Source organism: Xyrauchen texanus, chromosome 29 (genome assembly GCF_025860055.1).
Source record: "Xyrauchen texanus isolate HMW12.3.18 chromosome 29, RBS_HiC_50CHRs, whole genome shotgun sequence".
Taxonomy (NCBI): Eukaryota; Metazoa; Chordata; class Actinopteri; order Cypriniformes; family Catostomidae; genus Xyrauchen; species Xyrauchen texanus.
This window is the reverse complement of record NC_068304.1, coordinates 12,681,393-12,696,274: the sequence shown is the minus strand read 5'-3', so window position 1 is coordinate 12,696,274 and position 14,882 is coordinate 12,681,393. Positions and strand designations below refer to the sequence as shown.

Genomic DNA, 14,882 nt, shown 5'->3' with positions numbered 1-14,882 from the left:
TATGTGTCTCTGAGTGATGATGACTAAATGCAGCCAGTGCAGGCCAGACATCACTTCAGTCTTTTACAATGGACTTCAGAGGATGAACTGATGCCAACTCCAACTGTAAGACATTGGATACTTCATATACCACTGCCTGAACCTTGGATTTAGGATGGACCACTCCGACTCTCACTGAAATGACCTGCCAGTTGAACTGCAATGCAACTCATTGATCTCTGCCTGCATCACCTTTGTCTATTGATGGACTACACTACTGAAATGGAATACGTAGACTGTCATTTAAGTGCCAACAAAAGCTTTCATCAGCCAACTAACAAAGGACAATGCATCTATGTGAACTTCTGAGGTTAATCCAGTGATGGACTTCAAAGACATTAGTCATTAATCTTATGGTTCATAAAAAGACATTTCTTTTTAATACACTGGACCTTAACACTTACTTGGTTTACTACACTTAAACCCTGACCTGCACTGCACATAAATAAATAATATTGGAGTTATAGTCATGCTGGTTAGCCAGAGGGGAACTGGCCCCCACAGTGAATCTGGTTTCTCCCAAGGTTATTTTTCTCCATTAACCAACATCATATGTAGTTTTGTGTTCCTTGCACAGTTGCCTTCAGCTTGCACACAGGGGTTCTAAATACAATTATTATTTAATTATTAAATTTGTATACACAATTTACAATCATATTTAATCAAACTACACAATGATCACTCTAAGGCTTTATAGATATTACAGTTTAATTTTTTGTAAAATTGTATTTTTCTGTAAAGCTGCTTTGAAACGATGTGTGTTGTGAAAAGCGCAGTACAAATAAAAATGATGACTTGATAGGTGAACAGATGGATGATGAATAGATAGGCAGATGTATGGGTGGGCAGGTGGATGGATGGATGAATAGGTGGGCAGATGGATATATGGATGGATGGATGCATGGATAGCTGGGTGGATGAATGGATGGATAGTAGGGTGGATGGATGAGTGGGCACGTGGATGGGCTGGACAATGGATGGATGGGTGGATGGGCAGATGGATGGTCAATAAGAAGTTGGGCAGATGGATGGTGAATGGATGAGTGGGCCAATGGATGGATGGATGGATGGATGGATTTAATTGTGGATGGGCAGATAGATAGGAGTAGATGGAAGTATTTGGGATTTTTTATATTCTGCTATGGGAAACTGTCCATGACAAATTTTGGCCATGTATTAGGGCTTTGAAAAAACCGTAGCATAAGAAGAATGTGCAAATCCAGTATGCTGGCTTTGTAAAGCCAAAATAATGAAACTGAGTATAGATTAATAGGAAGCATATTATGGACCACAGCAGCTTATAGTAACAGAAGCTGTGGGTGAAAGACTTACAGGCATTTTAAGAGGGGGCTTGTAATTCAGTTCTCAAAGGCATAATTGTGTGTGTGTGTGTGAGTGAGTGAGTGAGTGAGTGATGGTGTACCTCCACACTGTCGTGAGTAGGTGAGGAGGATGTTGAGGAGTTCTCTGCTTGACGTCGTGAGGAAGATGAGTGGCCGATCTCAACAGTCCGAACACGCTGAGCAAACTTCAGAGAGCACACTGATTCACTGACATTACTCTCTAGAGGAGACACCTGAGACAGAGAAGACATTCTGTGAATGCCTCATTTCAAACATTGTGAGAATAGAATGGAAAAGGGAACAAGCTGCTTGGTATTGGTATCAGGATTTAATGTAGCAGGATCTGATTGGATATTATTTTCCCTGCTCATGTGGTCCTGGTTTACTGTGTGTGTATTAAAGTAGTAAATAGGGTACATTTTGATTTCATGTTGACTACAATATAACAAGCTTTACTCTCCCATTAATCCATGACAAAGGCTAAAGTAGTTTAGTATTTGTGGTACAACAACAGAAGAGCATGTGCACAAAACAGCTAAAAATATCTTGCTTGTTTATCCGAAACAAAATAGTCTTATTTTCCCCATAAATCATTTAAAAAATGTGTCTAGCTTTAAAGTAATCATCATCATAATTTGAGCATAATTATAACCCTGTAGATCCTTCTATGTGACCCTTCATTAAACCGATTTCAGTTAGTGTTCGTTACTGTAAGCAGCTCCCACCTGCACCATCATGAGAGTCTTGCTGTCTCCACTGAGTGAGTTCTGCAGCAGGTATGTGAGGCGAGAGTTCCTGAAGGGCACATGTGAGTGTTTGGAGCGCAGGGCATTGATGACATCACCCAGAGCCGACAGTGATTTGTTGATGCACTGAGCTTCACGCAGACGGCTGCCTTCTGCACCAGATTTAGCAATTCGCTCTGACCCGGCCAGATCCACCAGATTCAGCTTACCTATAAAACACAGAAAGACAAAGTAACATAAGTGAAAACAGCTCAAGATACTACAAAACCATTTTCTACTTTTGGTAAATGTTGAGTGCTGCAATTATGTCTCATATTTGTTATTATAAATTAAATTAACCATGTGTTTGGAGTGTAAGTACAGACTTCAATCAGTTTTGGGGACACTTCTGTCCCCACACCATACCCCAACTTTGACTAAACCTCCCTTTGGGGGCATTCAAGGACATTCTCAATTGGAAGACTGTAGTGCGTACAGTGTACCTGAAGTGCGGTGGCCGGTTGAAGAGTTGAAACCCGCTACTGTGACGATAAGGAGAGCATGTGAACGAGAGCTGTGCTCGTTTAGATTAGTGCACGCTGTCGCTCTGTTCATGTGACCCAGGTCAAAAACCTGCAGCATTTAAAGGCCAATGGTTACAAGCAAAACAAGTGATTAATGGTTGATGATTTCATGTTCTTGCATTGAGCATTAAACTTTTGAATTAACACCAGAAGTCACAAAATTGATCTTCAAGGCTTGCTTTCACATTTGGATGGCATGAGCGCTCACCTTGTTGATGTCCTCCACACTCTCCACTCTGAATTCGGTGAGTCCTGGCACATACAGCTGTCCACTACCATCCGGACACATCTTTATATCAAGCTTCTCGTTGGGATTATCGCCCAAAAGATTCCTGTGGGAATTGAAGCCAAATCAATCCAACCAAACATCTGCATGGACAGAGCAGGGAGAGCTGCTAATCAAAAAACCCAAACGTAAGAGAAGAGTTCTGCTCTGAAAAGTGTCTACCTGGGGCAATGTTTCTCTACAGATGAACATTATGTTTACTGCATAAACTGTGATCGTGTGTTAAAGTACAATGATGACAACAACCATTGTTTATCCATTTGTTTCCCTGTATCATCTACACCAACAATCATGCCATTTCTCACCAGGAAAGCATGCAGGTACATTCACCTGAAATCTCACAGTCACCAGTGTAGAGGTATGTTTATAACTGTATTTACATAGCGTGTTATTATTTGACTTAATTAAAAATAAAAAGTCTAAAATATCTCATGATCTACAACATGAGGTTTTAATCACACTGAATCTGTATCATCTATAAAATCTATTATTAACAGTAATACTGTACATTAACAGTGAATCAAACAGTACTCATATGAAACACAGCATGAATGTATTAAAAATACAATTAACTAAAAAAACATAGTAAGAGGAAAAAACAATACTCGCATTTTTTAAGTGGATTTAGTTTGATGATATTCAAACAGTAGGCTACATGCACATCATTCGCTAGTTGTTTCATGTTTTCACATTTCCTTTTAAAGTAAGGCATTTTCTATGATGCAGTGTTGATGTTTTCAGTTTTACATTAGAACGGTTGGTTAGTCAAAAATCGAACTTTGCATTAATAAAGCATTGATTGAAGAAAAACACACAACTTGTATTTTGAGTAGCAAGCAGTTCACAACTTTTTATTGATTTAAGTTAACGATTGTCGATTAAGAAAGTTTCGTAAAATGTGCAACCCTAGCAAGTATATAATATTTGTGTTGCCTGTTCTATCATCCTCCAAAATTAATAGAATACCTCAACATGCCACACGATTGGAGGTATAATTTATGTCTGAAGCACAAATGGTGCCTAAAGTTAGGAATTTGAAAAATTGTTCAAAGTTAATCTTGCCTTAGCAAACATCAAAAACTATGCAAATAAAGCATTGTGCAAAAACAAAACAACTGAGATACAGTGTAATATTTAAAGCAAGCTGAGTGTTCTGCTTTTAGTATAAGGTATAATCTCTCACTATGGCAGAACTCAAAAAGATGTGCAGAGGTTATGCAATTCCGCCGGACGCAGGAATGTGGTAGTGTGGTCGGAAGCGTGATGCATGAACTATTGTGTTTGTGTCTTACAGATGGCCTGAGTGATTTTTAATCTAATCCGTTTTTACAGTACTGCTAACTAGAAGAGTCAATACCACACTAAATCTAAATGAAAAGATGACAAGCAAAAAAATTAGGGCAACACACATTCATAAATCACAGTGAAGCAGGAACACTGGAACAATTACATAAAGAGTGCTGAATACACATCTGCAGTAAAGTGCCTACACTGCTTTTACACTAACTTATACAGTGCTACCAGAAACACCCTAGAACATCATCATCATGTTTTTACTTCATACTTCTACTAATATATATATATATATGTATATATATATATATATGTATATATATATATATATATATATATATATACATACAGTGGGTACGGAAAGTATTCAGACCCCTTAAATTTTTCACTCTTTGTTATATTGCAGCCATTTGCTAAAATCATTTAAGTTCATTTTTTTCCTCATTATTGTACACACAGCACCCCATATTGACAGAAAAACACAGAATTGTTGACATTTTTGCACATTTATTAAAAAAGAAAAACTGAAATATCACATGGTCCTAAGTATTCAGACCCCTTGTTCAGTATTTAGTAGAAGCACCCTTTTGATCTAATACAGCCATGAGTCTTTTTGGGAAAGATGCAACAAGTTTTTCACATCTGGATTTGGGTATCCTCTGCCATTCCTCCTTGCAGATCCTCTCCAGTTCTGTCAGGTTGGATGGTAAACGTTGGTGGACAGCCATTTTCAGGTCTCTCCAGAGATGCTCAATTGGGTTTAAGTCAGGGCTCTGGCTGGGCCATTCAAGAACAGTCACAGAGTTCTTGTGAAGCCACTCCTTCGTTATTTTAGCGGTGTGCTTAGGGTCATTGTCTTGTTGGAAGGTGAACCTCCGGCCCAGTCTGAGGTCCAGAGCACTCTGGAGAAGGTTTTCGTCCAGGATATCCCTGTACTTGCCCGCATTCATCTTTCCCTCGAAAAGCAACCAGTCGTCCTGTCCCTGCAGCTGAAAAACACCCCCACAGCATGATGCTGCCACCACCATGCTTCACTGTTGAGACTGTATTGGACAGGTGATGAGCAGTGCCTTGTTTCCTCCACACATACCGCTTAGAATTAAGGCCAAAAAGTTCTATCTTGGTCTCATCAGACCAGAGAATTTTATTTATCACCATCTTGGAGTCCTTCAGGTGTTTTTTAGCAAACTCCATGCGGGCTTTCATGTGTCTTGCACTGAGGAGAGGCTTCCGTCGGGCCACTCTGCCATAAAGCCCCGACTGGTGGATGGCTGCAGTGATGGTTGACTTACTACAACTTTCTCCCATCTCCCGACTGCATCTCTGGAGCTCAGCCACAGTGATCTTTGGGTTCTTCTTTACCTCTCTCACCAAGGCTCTTCTCCCCGATAGCTCAGTTTGGCCGGATGGCCAGCTCTAGGAAGGGTTCTGGTCAGTCCCAAACGTCTTCCATTTAAGGATTATGGAGGCCACTGTGCTCTTATGAACCTTAAGGGCAGCAGAACTTTTTTTGTAACCTTGGCCAGATCTGTGCCTTGCCACAATTCTGTCTCTGAGCTCTTCAGGCAGTTTCTTTGACCTCATGATTCTCATTTGCTCTGACATGCACTGTGAGCTTTAAGGTCTTATATAGACAGGTGTGTGGCTTTCCTAATCAAGTCCAATCAGTATAATCAAACACAGCTGGACTCAATTGAAGGTGTAGAACCATCTCAAGGATGATCAGAAGAAATGGACAGCACCTGAGTTAAATATATGAGTGTCACAGCAAAGGGTCTGAATACTTAGGACCATGTGATACTTAAGTTTTTCTTTTTTAATAAATGTGCAAAAATGTCAACAATTCTATGTTTTTCTGTCAATATAGGGTGCTGTGTGTACAATAATGAGGAAACTTAAATTATTTTAGCAAATGGCTGCATTATAACAGAGTGAAAAATGTAAGGGGGTCTGAATACTTTCCGTACCCACTGTATATCCATGGCACACCACTATTCCACAAAACAATCATCGATAGTTTTCCTTTCAAGAACTTTGTTAACTCCATGTTTTCTGTCTGTCTTCGTAGCATGAATTGTTACGTTTGAAATTCGAAAGTAACTTAGGTACGCTGTATAATGAGGTCACAGATGCCAAGAGCGCTAATTGGACAATGAAAAACCTCAGAATCTTCACATTGTATCACTGTGTTTTTGGGTTTGTTTAAAACAGAGAAATTTGCTTTTTGCAATCATATGTATCAGTTTCTCAAATTCTTTTTATGTTTCATGAGAGAAATGTGGCAAGTAAGCCACATCTGTTTGTAACATCCGTTAATCCATGCTGTGCACAAATAAACAGCATTTTGTCTTTGAGTAAAACATACACCTGTTGTATTCTATTTAGTCCTTTGGTTCACTGACTGACTGTTTTTACTACAAGTGGGATGATGAAGCATCATTTTGTGGGCATGTGAGGAGTTGCGTTTGACAGCGAACTAGAGTTTGTTAGAACAATAATGTTATGATGGACACACGTTTTAAACTGGTTGCATAAAATACATTGTAATGGAAAATATACTGAATGGGCAATTTTAAAAACTCTTCTTCCGTCTCTATGCCTTCACAAAAAAAATGGTATTTATTTATTTTGAGGAATTTTATCATTTTCCATGGCACACCTGACAATCTTTCATGGCACACTAGTGGGCACAATGGTTGGGAAACACTGGTTTGAGACGAGACCATCAAAAAGTGGTCTTGAGACCAAGACTGATCTCGAGTACAACACAACACTGAAACCAACATTAAAACAGCTAGTATACAAAATGTGCACTCGTTGAACCATTTAACGGTGTCTTTAACTGTGTTCAGTAGGTGTGTTGTTTTCTCACCGAAGTGTCTCGTTGTAGATTTCCACCATGCTGACGGTGATCTTATAGTCCCAGTCAGGCTTCTTCTCGGTCACTTCATCAAACAGCAGCCGCAGTGCACGCTGGTTAATGCCAGGGTTCTCAGGTACGCCCTACACGATACAGAATCAAGAGTGTCTTTGTATGCTGATGCACTGCATATACCAGCAAATCAACTCATGCAACTGGAGGCACACTTGATCATGGGTAACAACTGGATGCTGCAAATATTTCAGCCTTTTTATACAAGGGATCAGACATTTATAGGCAATGATAATGAATTGTAATCTCTTATGTACCTCCATAGTGTAGGTCTTTCCAGAGCCTGTCTGTCCATAGGCAAAGATGCACACATTAAAGCCATCAATACAGGATGTGACCAGAGACTGCACTTCCTGGAACACCTGTCCAATCAGACGAGGGGACACTGTGAGGTAATAATTAAAACAGGAAGTACACTCATTTGACCAACAGCTTGAGCACGAACCTCTTCCTGAGTAGCCTGAGGGGGAAAGACTTTGTCAAGTTCAAAGGTCATGAGCTTGCCCTTATTGGATAGGTAGAGAACAGCATCATCATCTTGGTCAAAGGTCACTAGGTTTTTGGTGTCAGCAGCATCAGTTTCTCCAGGGCAGATGGGGCGTACTCGGCACAACACACGTATGTTGCCTGAAATACAACAGATTGCATTGAAAGACAGAAAATATGGTTGTGTAAGCATCTACATTATAAGTCTGTAATGTCTTATTTCTTTGACTCAAAGTAGATTTAAAAACGTTCTGAATAAAATGTAAGTGGTGCTTGTCAGTGCAAAACGTAGGTGTTCTAAGTTGTTGAAAGCACGTCACAATGTGGGTGCTTACTGGCCTAAGTCAGAACAGCTCCACACAAGTCTTTTTATTCTGGTCCTTATATTTAGCTCAGGTTGCTGCTTAAATGCAAGTCTTCATTATGACAAATTCTTGGCAGTTTAATCATCTGCCAGTTGAAAATCGCTAAGTCTGAACGCCTCTTGTCAACAAGCTGAGAGATTTGGAAGAAGTTCCACGCCAAAGTTTAATACTTCAATTTAAGGGTTAAGAAAAATCCCTAACCCTATAAGCAAGCGTCAATAAAAAAGAAATTGCCTGGTTAAATGCTGAATTGTTAACTTTTGATGACACTGACACTCAAGTACTGAAATAAAAACAAGAACGCCTCACCTTTGAGGCGCACCAGTTCATTGTGGCATTTCTTCCTCAGATTCATCTCTCTCTTGTATTTCCGCAGCAATTCTTGGTTTGCACTGCTCACCTCTCCAATCACCTGACAGATCTGTAATCATATTCAATCATCATAATGCGTGTGCTTTTATGCATTTGGAGGTGTTTGCATTGGTTTGTATTCGTCTCACCTCCTGCTTTGCCTCTGCAATGGCTTTCACCAGCATGTAAGGGAACTCCTGCACCTGTCTCTTCAGGCAGTTGTAGTCACAGGTGAGGGTTCTCAGGGCCGGCTGTAGAGTCAGGAGGTTCATCCGCACACCTGCACACACACAAACACGCACACACAGAAGATTAGAGACAGACAGGTGCATGGAGGTGTTGCGTTAACCGAAAATTCTGTCATTTACAGATTTTTTTGAAACATTGATGGATGCTGTCCATCATTTTGACAGATACAAAATATTTATATATAAAAAACCTTTTTAAACTAGAGCATCCGTTTTGACTTCACTGTCTCACTCACACACTCTCCTGCTGTGTATGTGCTGGTTTATTGCCTGGTATTAAGATGTGTATTAACAGGCATCATCACCATTCACACCTGGTAATATGCAACCATTTGTGTTTGGAGGAGAGGATCTCTGCAGAGGTTTACTGTATGATTACTGTGTTGCATTTAATATAAGCGCAAACATTTAGTTTAGAGCAGAAAGACAGTTATTGTCAGTTATTTTAGATTAGAGCTTCAGAGATGTGTGTGCTTTTCATATGAGATACACTATTGTGATATCAGGCACACTCAGAAATTGTGCAAGTTTTTATGTGCATTTTCAACTATTCTGATAGGACATTTATTTCCTTTAAAAGCTGCACATAACTGGCAAGTTAAAAAACCGTGTTTTTGCACAGCGGTTGATTGAAAGGTAGAACTTTCACCCAAGAACTCTTTGGTTTCACCAGACTTGTGCTTGGGGAGTCAAACAATTTAATTCTGTCATGTATATCCCATTATAATGGATGCTACACACCTGAATCTAGTATTTATAAAATTAAAACAAGTATGACAGATCATGATGGAAATTTTACAACTCAGTCTGTCAGACTTTTTCTAGTGCACCGTCTTGGTGCACAAGCATTTACACATACAATATACATGGATGCAAACACATAGTCTCACCTGCTAGGTTCTCGTGCACAGACTTCATCTCACTCTCAGCTCTGATGAACGCTTCCTCGATCACTCTGTTCTTCTCCTCCTCCAGACTCTGCATCTCTGCCTCCAGCTGACCCTGAGCTCTCTCCATCTCACCCTCATACACCAGGATCTAAAACAAACATGCATCCATTAATGTGTACAGATTCATAACAAATCTGACTCTGAGGTCAACTGCAGACTTTGTGTCAATGAATGCATTTACATGCACGATCTTGCATAAATTCTGCATAAGCCAGAAATGTGTGTGGTCATGTAAATGCCTTATATTTATTTTAGTGGGGAAATGTCATAAATGGCAATGTCAATAAATGTCTTGATTGCTCTTGCAAGTTTGTAAAATTATCCTGTTTTTGCTAGTTATCAGTGTTTCACTGTCTACATTTGTGCATTTGGGTGGTGTGTTTATCCAAAGCGACTTCAAGAGCATTGACAGAATCATTTTGTATTAGTTTGCGTTCCCTTGGAATCAAACCCAAGGCCTTGGTATTATAAGCACCATGTTCTAACAGCCAAGCTCCAACAGCAATTGCATGTTGCCCATGTAAATGCACCCACTGATATCATAGACAATCATCTGTGACGAACCAGGTCTATCCACTGACCAACCAGTTAACCTAAAATATCAAAGATAAAACAGTTACGAATAAACAAACACTGACCTAAACTCAATACCAAATACTAAATAAGCACAAAGACAGATATGCACACCACACCATCACAGATGAGCACAGAGACATCCTTTTAAAAGCTGCTACTGCTTTGTCTTAGTATCTGATTTCCTGTGAGCAAAACCCCCAAAATGTCTACATTTCCAAATTTGTAATAATATTGTTTGTATAACAATTCAAAAGCAAATAGTTTAAGTACAAAAGCACTTAAATAATATTTTGGTTATCAAGATTAATTATTAATGTGATTGTAAAAGCATTACTTTAATAAAGCTGTCCAGCTGTTACTTGGGCTCTATTTTCATGACCTTGTTCGGTGCAGCTCAACAAGCAATGATCATGCCCAAATGCCTTATCTAATTTTCGTGAAGTCTAAGCACAACTTGCACTATCTGGGGGCTTATGCATTCAAACTGTCGGTGTATTGTTTGTTATTGATGTGGCGCAAAGCACAATTTTCTTTTGAGTAGCACGTCTTATATTGGCGCAAAGTCTAAAATCAGATTCTGCATTAGCAGTTTGGAGATTCCACCAGCATGTGGTAAAGTCCATGTCCAAACTCTGAAAATACAGTGAAACACCAAATGATGTCTTTGACCATCACGGTTGTGGCCATTTTATGAAACAAATCTTTATGGGATTTGTGTTAAACTTTCTAGATGTCATTGATTATTTTTCAATAATTACCATAACTGTTTTTACAATTGTATTTATGATCTAATATTTATTGGTATTTTTCCAGCTGTTGTCACAGAGGTATTCTTATAAGAGGCCGGGGAAGAAGTTGGAGAGAGTAAAATGTTTGGATTTGGGGAGGTGGTTATATAAGAGTTTTTGACCACTTCGTTATTTTGGTTACATTTTTTAGTTTGAGGTGTAGTATGAAATACAAGATTTTTTGGTTTAAATTTTTTTGTGTTTCAATATGTTTTATTTATAAAACAAAACTAATACTGAAGTGTGACCACAAATCCCTTGATCCACTACTTATCATGGAAGGCCAATATTATCACTATTAATACTAGCCATGATTTGTGCCACTTGAGCAATATGATTATTAATACTTAGTCTCTACAATTTAATGGAGCCAACACCCAAATTTTCCATGCATATAAAAAGAGCGTGTCACTGTAATCGAAAAATGCCATTCAAAATGGATGCAGTTAATGCCCCAAAGAACGCAAGTCTATATTTCCAATTTTCTATTCTTCTAATTCCCTGCATACAGTCCATTTACTCTACCAACTTCTTATGAATGTGCTGGCTTTGTTTATATTGCTGGTGCTTGATAGGAAATTAACTATATATTAGGACACAGATGGTACAATAACGGGAGAAGAACCTCACAATTAAATTGTACTTGACCCAGCCCATTAGCGCTTTGCGCGCACAATTTTGAAAAATTATTAAATAACTTTGCTTAAGTCATGGTACTCTTAAAATACAACCCAATGTCAGTTACAGTTTAGTAGAACTTTGACCAAAGCAATGATACCTTGGTGAATATTAAAACAAAGTTCTCTGTCTTGACTACAACTTAAAAAGAGCCCAATGTTAAGATGCTGTCTACAACTAACTAGTGTCAAATTTTAGACTGTTAGACTGGCTGAAATGCACTCATTTAAATGAAAGGAGAACATATAATGAATTGGTTCCTGGAATGACCTTGATGGGGACATGTTTTTGCCACACAAAAAGGCAGTTGGGGTCACACACATCCAGTGCATTTACACAACAGGGGTCACGTCAACTATTTCACAACAGATTATAGGATCACACTGACAAAAAGAAGCAATGACCCTTAGGGATATTAAACGAGTAACTCTGCAAAGTGTCAGGGTTTCAAAGGTCAAAAATTAGAATTAGCCAACACAAACCACAGAAAAAAAGTCAAACACTTGAGCAGCACTTACAATGGGACGTACAAAAAACTTAAGTTTAAAGTAACTTTGTTTCTTATAGATTCAGATTCAGTATTGGAATCTGATCCCCCAACACATTTTTGACCTCTGAACCCTGTCAACTACAGCGTAATCTGGCCGAATTTGGACAGCCTGTGGGAGACCTTTGCGTTACCCCCACCAACTGCCTTGGAGAGCTGACCGTACAAGCGGCCGTGATCCATCCTCAGCTGCAACGGAAATGAAGAGAGAGACGTTAACCTGCTCTTCCACAATAATGTTTGTCAAAAAGGTCAAACCACTTGGGAAAAAAATTGACATTAACGTCATCTAAACAGATCAACATCCCACCACACTTGACACAAATCGGAGTCAGATCTCAGAACAATCCTGAGAAGTGTCTCCAGGATAATCTCAAGAGAGCCTGACCTGAGTATGTTTCAGAGCGGATTATACAGTAAGTGTGTGTTGATACCTGCTGGTGTAGCTGACTGCTTGTCATCTGGGACTCGTGTAGCTGCTGTTCTAACTCTCTGAGGAGCTGTCTCTGCACACCCAACTGCTCTTGAAGTGCCTGGTTATGGGCCTGAGCATCTGTTAAAGCCTGCTTACACTGATACGACTCCACCTCAACCGTCTTGGTCACATACTGCAGGGCGAGAGAGAGAGACAGACATGAAGGTACAGTATAACTATAACTATAACTATATGGCAAAATTGTTTTCATTAGGGAAAATCAAAGAACAAAAATGTAGTAGAACGTTAAAGGAATTGGTCATCAAAAAATTCAAAATATTGATAATTTTCTTACCGTAAATTGATGGAGCAGGTCACAAATATTTAGAGATACATTTCAGAAAATTCTAATTTATAGATTAATCATATAAACTTTTCAAAGAAATGGGATCAGTTACAATTTATTATTTAAACCAACTGCCAGCCATAGGCAAAATATGTTTGCTCTAAACCTGCAGTTCTCACTTTTACCTGTGGGGGCAGTGCAGCCTGGCGAGACAGAGCCTCCTCAGCATCATGAAGTCGTGAGGTCAGCTGCTCCTCACTCTGACTCCTGTGCTGTGACGCCTCTTCCAGCTGCTGTTGCAGTTCCTGTCTGCACTGTGTAGCCTCCTCTAACTGCTGCTGCAGCTGTATTATCACACCTGTTCTCTCCTGCACCTGCACCTCCACCGCAGCCAGTCGCCGCTCCCGCTCACGGCACTCCTCCTCCTTACGACACAGCTCATCACGCAGAGCCTCAACATCCTGAGAGAGACACAGATGGATTGACGATTACAAAAAAAATGGACAATGAACAGCAGACTGAAAATGTGGGGGGAATTCACAAAAATGTAATTGAACCCAGTAAAACCGGCATTAAATTGCACACACTGTCTGTGCTGGTTTCGCGCCAGATTAACTAAAGGAATAATGCAGATCAGGAAATGGCTCTAACACGACCAGAAAATCTGTGCTGAACATTTACAGGGCTCAATTCCGATCTTGCAGACCACTGCAATCTGGCATACTGCTGGGACAGTACAGCATTACTCTACTACTGTGATCCAGACACCCGAATCATCTCTTTAACATGCCGAAAGTGTGCTTTACTGCACGCACATCTGAATGACCCAGAATATAATTCTCTTCTCAATTATTTGATCATTCTTTGATTAATTACTGCTGCCATGAACAACAGAAAATATACAAAAACATCTCTTTTAAATAAAATCGCCTGCATGCCGTAAAATGAATTTTATTTAAAAGAGATAATACTGTGATGCTAATAGTGGCAGGTAAATAGCACAGAGTTTTGTGAATAAAGAGAAATTGCTAATGAGCCTAATTATTTTGTGCTGAAATGCTACGCGAAAAGTGGCGCAACTTTAGTGAATTCGCCGTGTGTGCTTTCTGTTCTCACTGAAAAGTTGCAGAAAGGGACAAAAGCATTGACAACCTGAATATCATATCGTGATGTGAAGGCAAATGACTGATTAAAGCACAGTGCTTTGTTGCACCTTGTTAGGGCACAGTGTTAAATCATCTAGCTGTGTGTGTTTTTTCCCTTGTGTAATAGTACGTGAATGTGAGTGTTTCTGGTGTCAGGTAGAGTATACCTGGCTGCGTGGACAGGAGGCAGTAGAGCAGGTGTTCTGGGGCTGTGGGGTATGATTGACCCTCAGCTCCTGTTTGAGCCACTGGTTTTCACTCTCCAGCACCTCAAGCTGTTTCTCCAGATCTGTCGCCCCCTACACAGGCACACGTTTACATGGTTATCCAAATACATACTATAGACTTCTATTGCTTTTATATTAAGTTAATTATAATATCGAAAATAACCCTAACCCCTAAAATAAACGTTTTGCATTTTTTTACTTATTTTAACTTAAAAGTTATAATTAAATTGATGAAGACATCCCCAAATGTCTCCAAAGGGAAGTTTTGTCCTATTGCGCTCACTTCTGGGGACAAATGTGCCCGCCAAGTATAACCAAAATAAACCCACACATACGTTTCAAATTTGAGATCCTTGCCATTCAGCTTTCAGAGCCAAAGCCTTACATTCCTCTTCTATCAATCATTCCTCCCACCTTAAATCTAAATCAGATCAGCCCCAACCTACAGGAACAAGAGTTCCCCTATAAAGCTCTAGAAATATGCTTTAAAAAGTCTGACTTTAGCCCACCAAGATCAGGTGATTCACACAATGTAACTCTCTCTCTCTCTCTCTCTCT

General features: G+C 39.6%; 1 protein-coding gene across 7 annotated transcripts in view; it reads right to left on the bottom strand.

Moving 5' to 3' along the window:
* The window catches only part of LOC127623156 (kinesin-like protein KIFC3), a 67,081-nt gene that overhangs the window by 4,724 nt on the left and 47,475 nt on the right, over positions 1-14,882 (bottom strand). For all 7 annotated transcript variants that reach the window (XM_052097439.1, XM_052097435.1, XM_052097436.1 and 4 more), the window contains 13 exons: positions 14,265-14,396; positions 13,138-13,413; positions 12,626-12,799; positions 9,543-9,690; positions 8,554-8,684; positions 8,363-8,474; positions 7,648-7,829; positions 7,460-7,564; positions 7,143-7,273; positions 2,900-3,023; positions 2,611-2,740; positions 2,108-2,337; positions 1,463-1,615 (listed from right to left, as the gene is read on the bottom strand). In XM_052097439.1, coding sequence (XP_051953399.1) covers positions 1,463-1,615; positions 2,108-2,337; positions 2,611-2,740; positions 2,900-3,023; positions 7,143-7,273; positions 7,460-7,564; positions 7,648-7,829; positions 8,363-8,474; positions 8,554-8,684; positions 9,543-9,690; positions 12,626-12,799; positions 13,138-13,413; positions 14,265-14,396 — 2,028 coding nt within the window. The remainder of the gene's footprint in view (positions 1-1,462; positions 1,616-2,107; positions 2,338-2,610; positions 2,741-2,899; positions 3,024-7,142; positions 7,274-7,459; positions 7,565-7,647; positions 7,830-8,362; positions 8,475-8,553; positions 8,685-9,542; positions 9,691-12,625; positions 12,800-13,137; positions 13,414-14,264; positions 14,397-14,882) is intronic.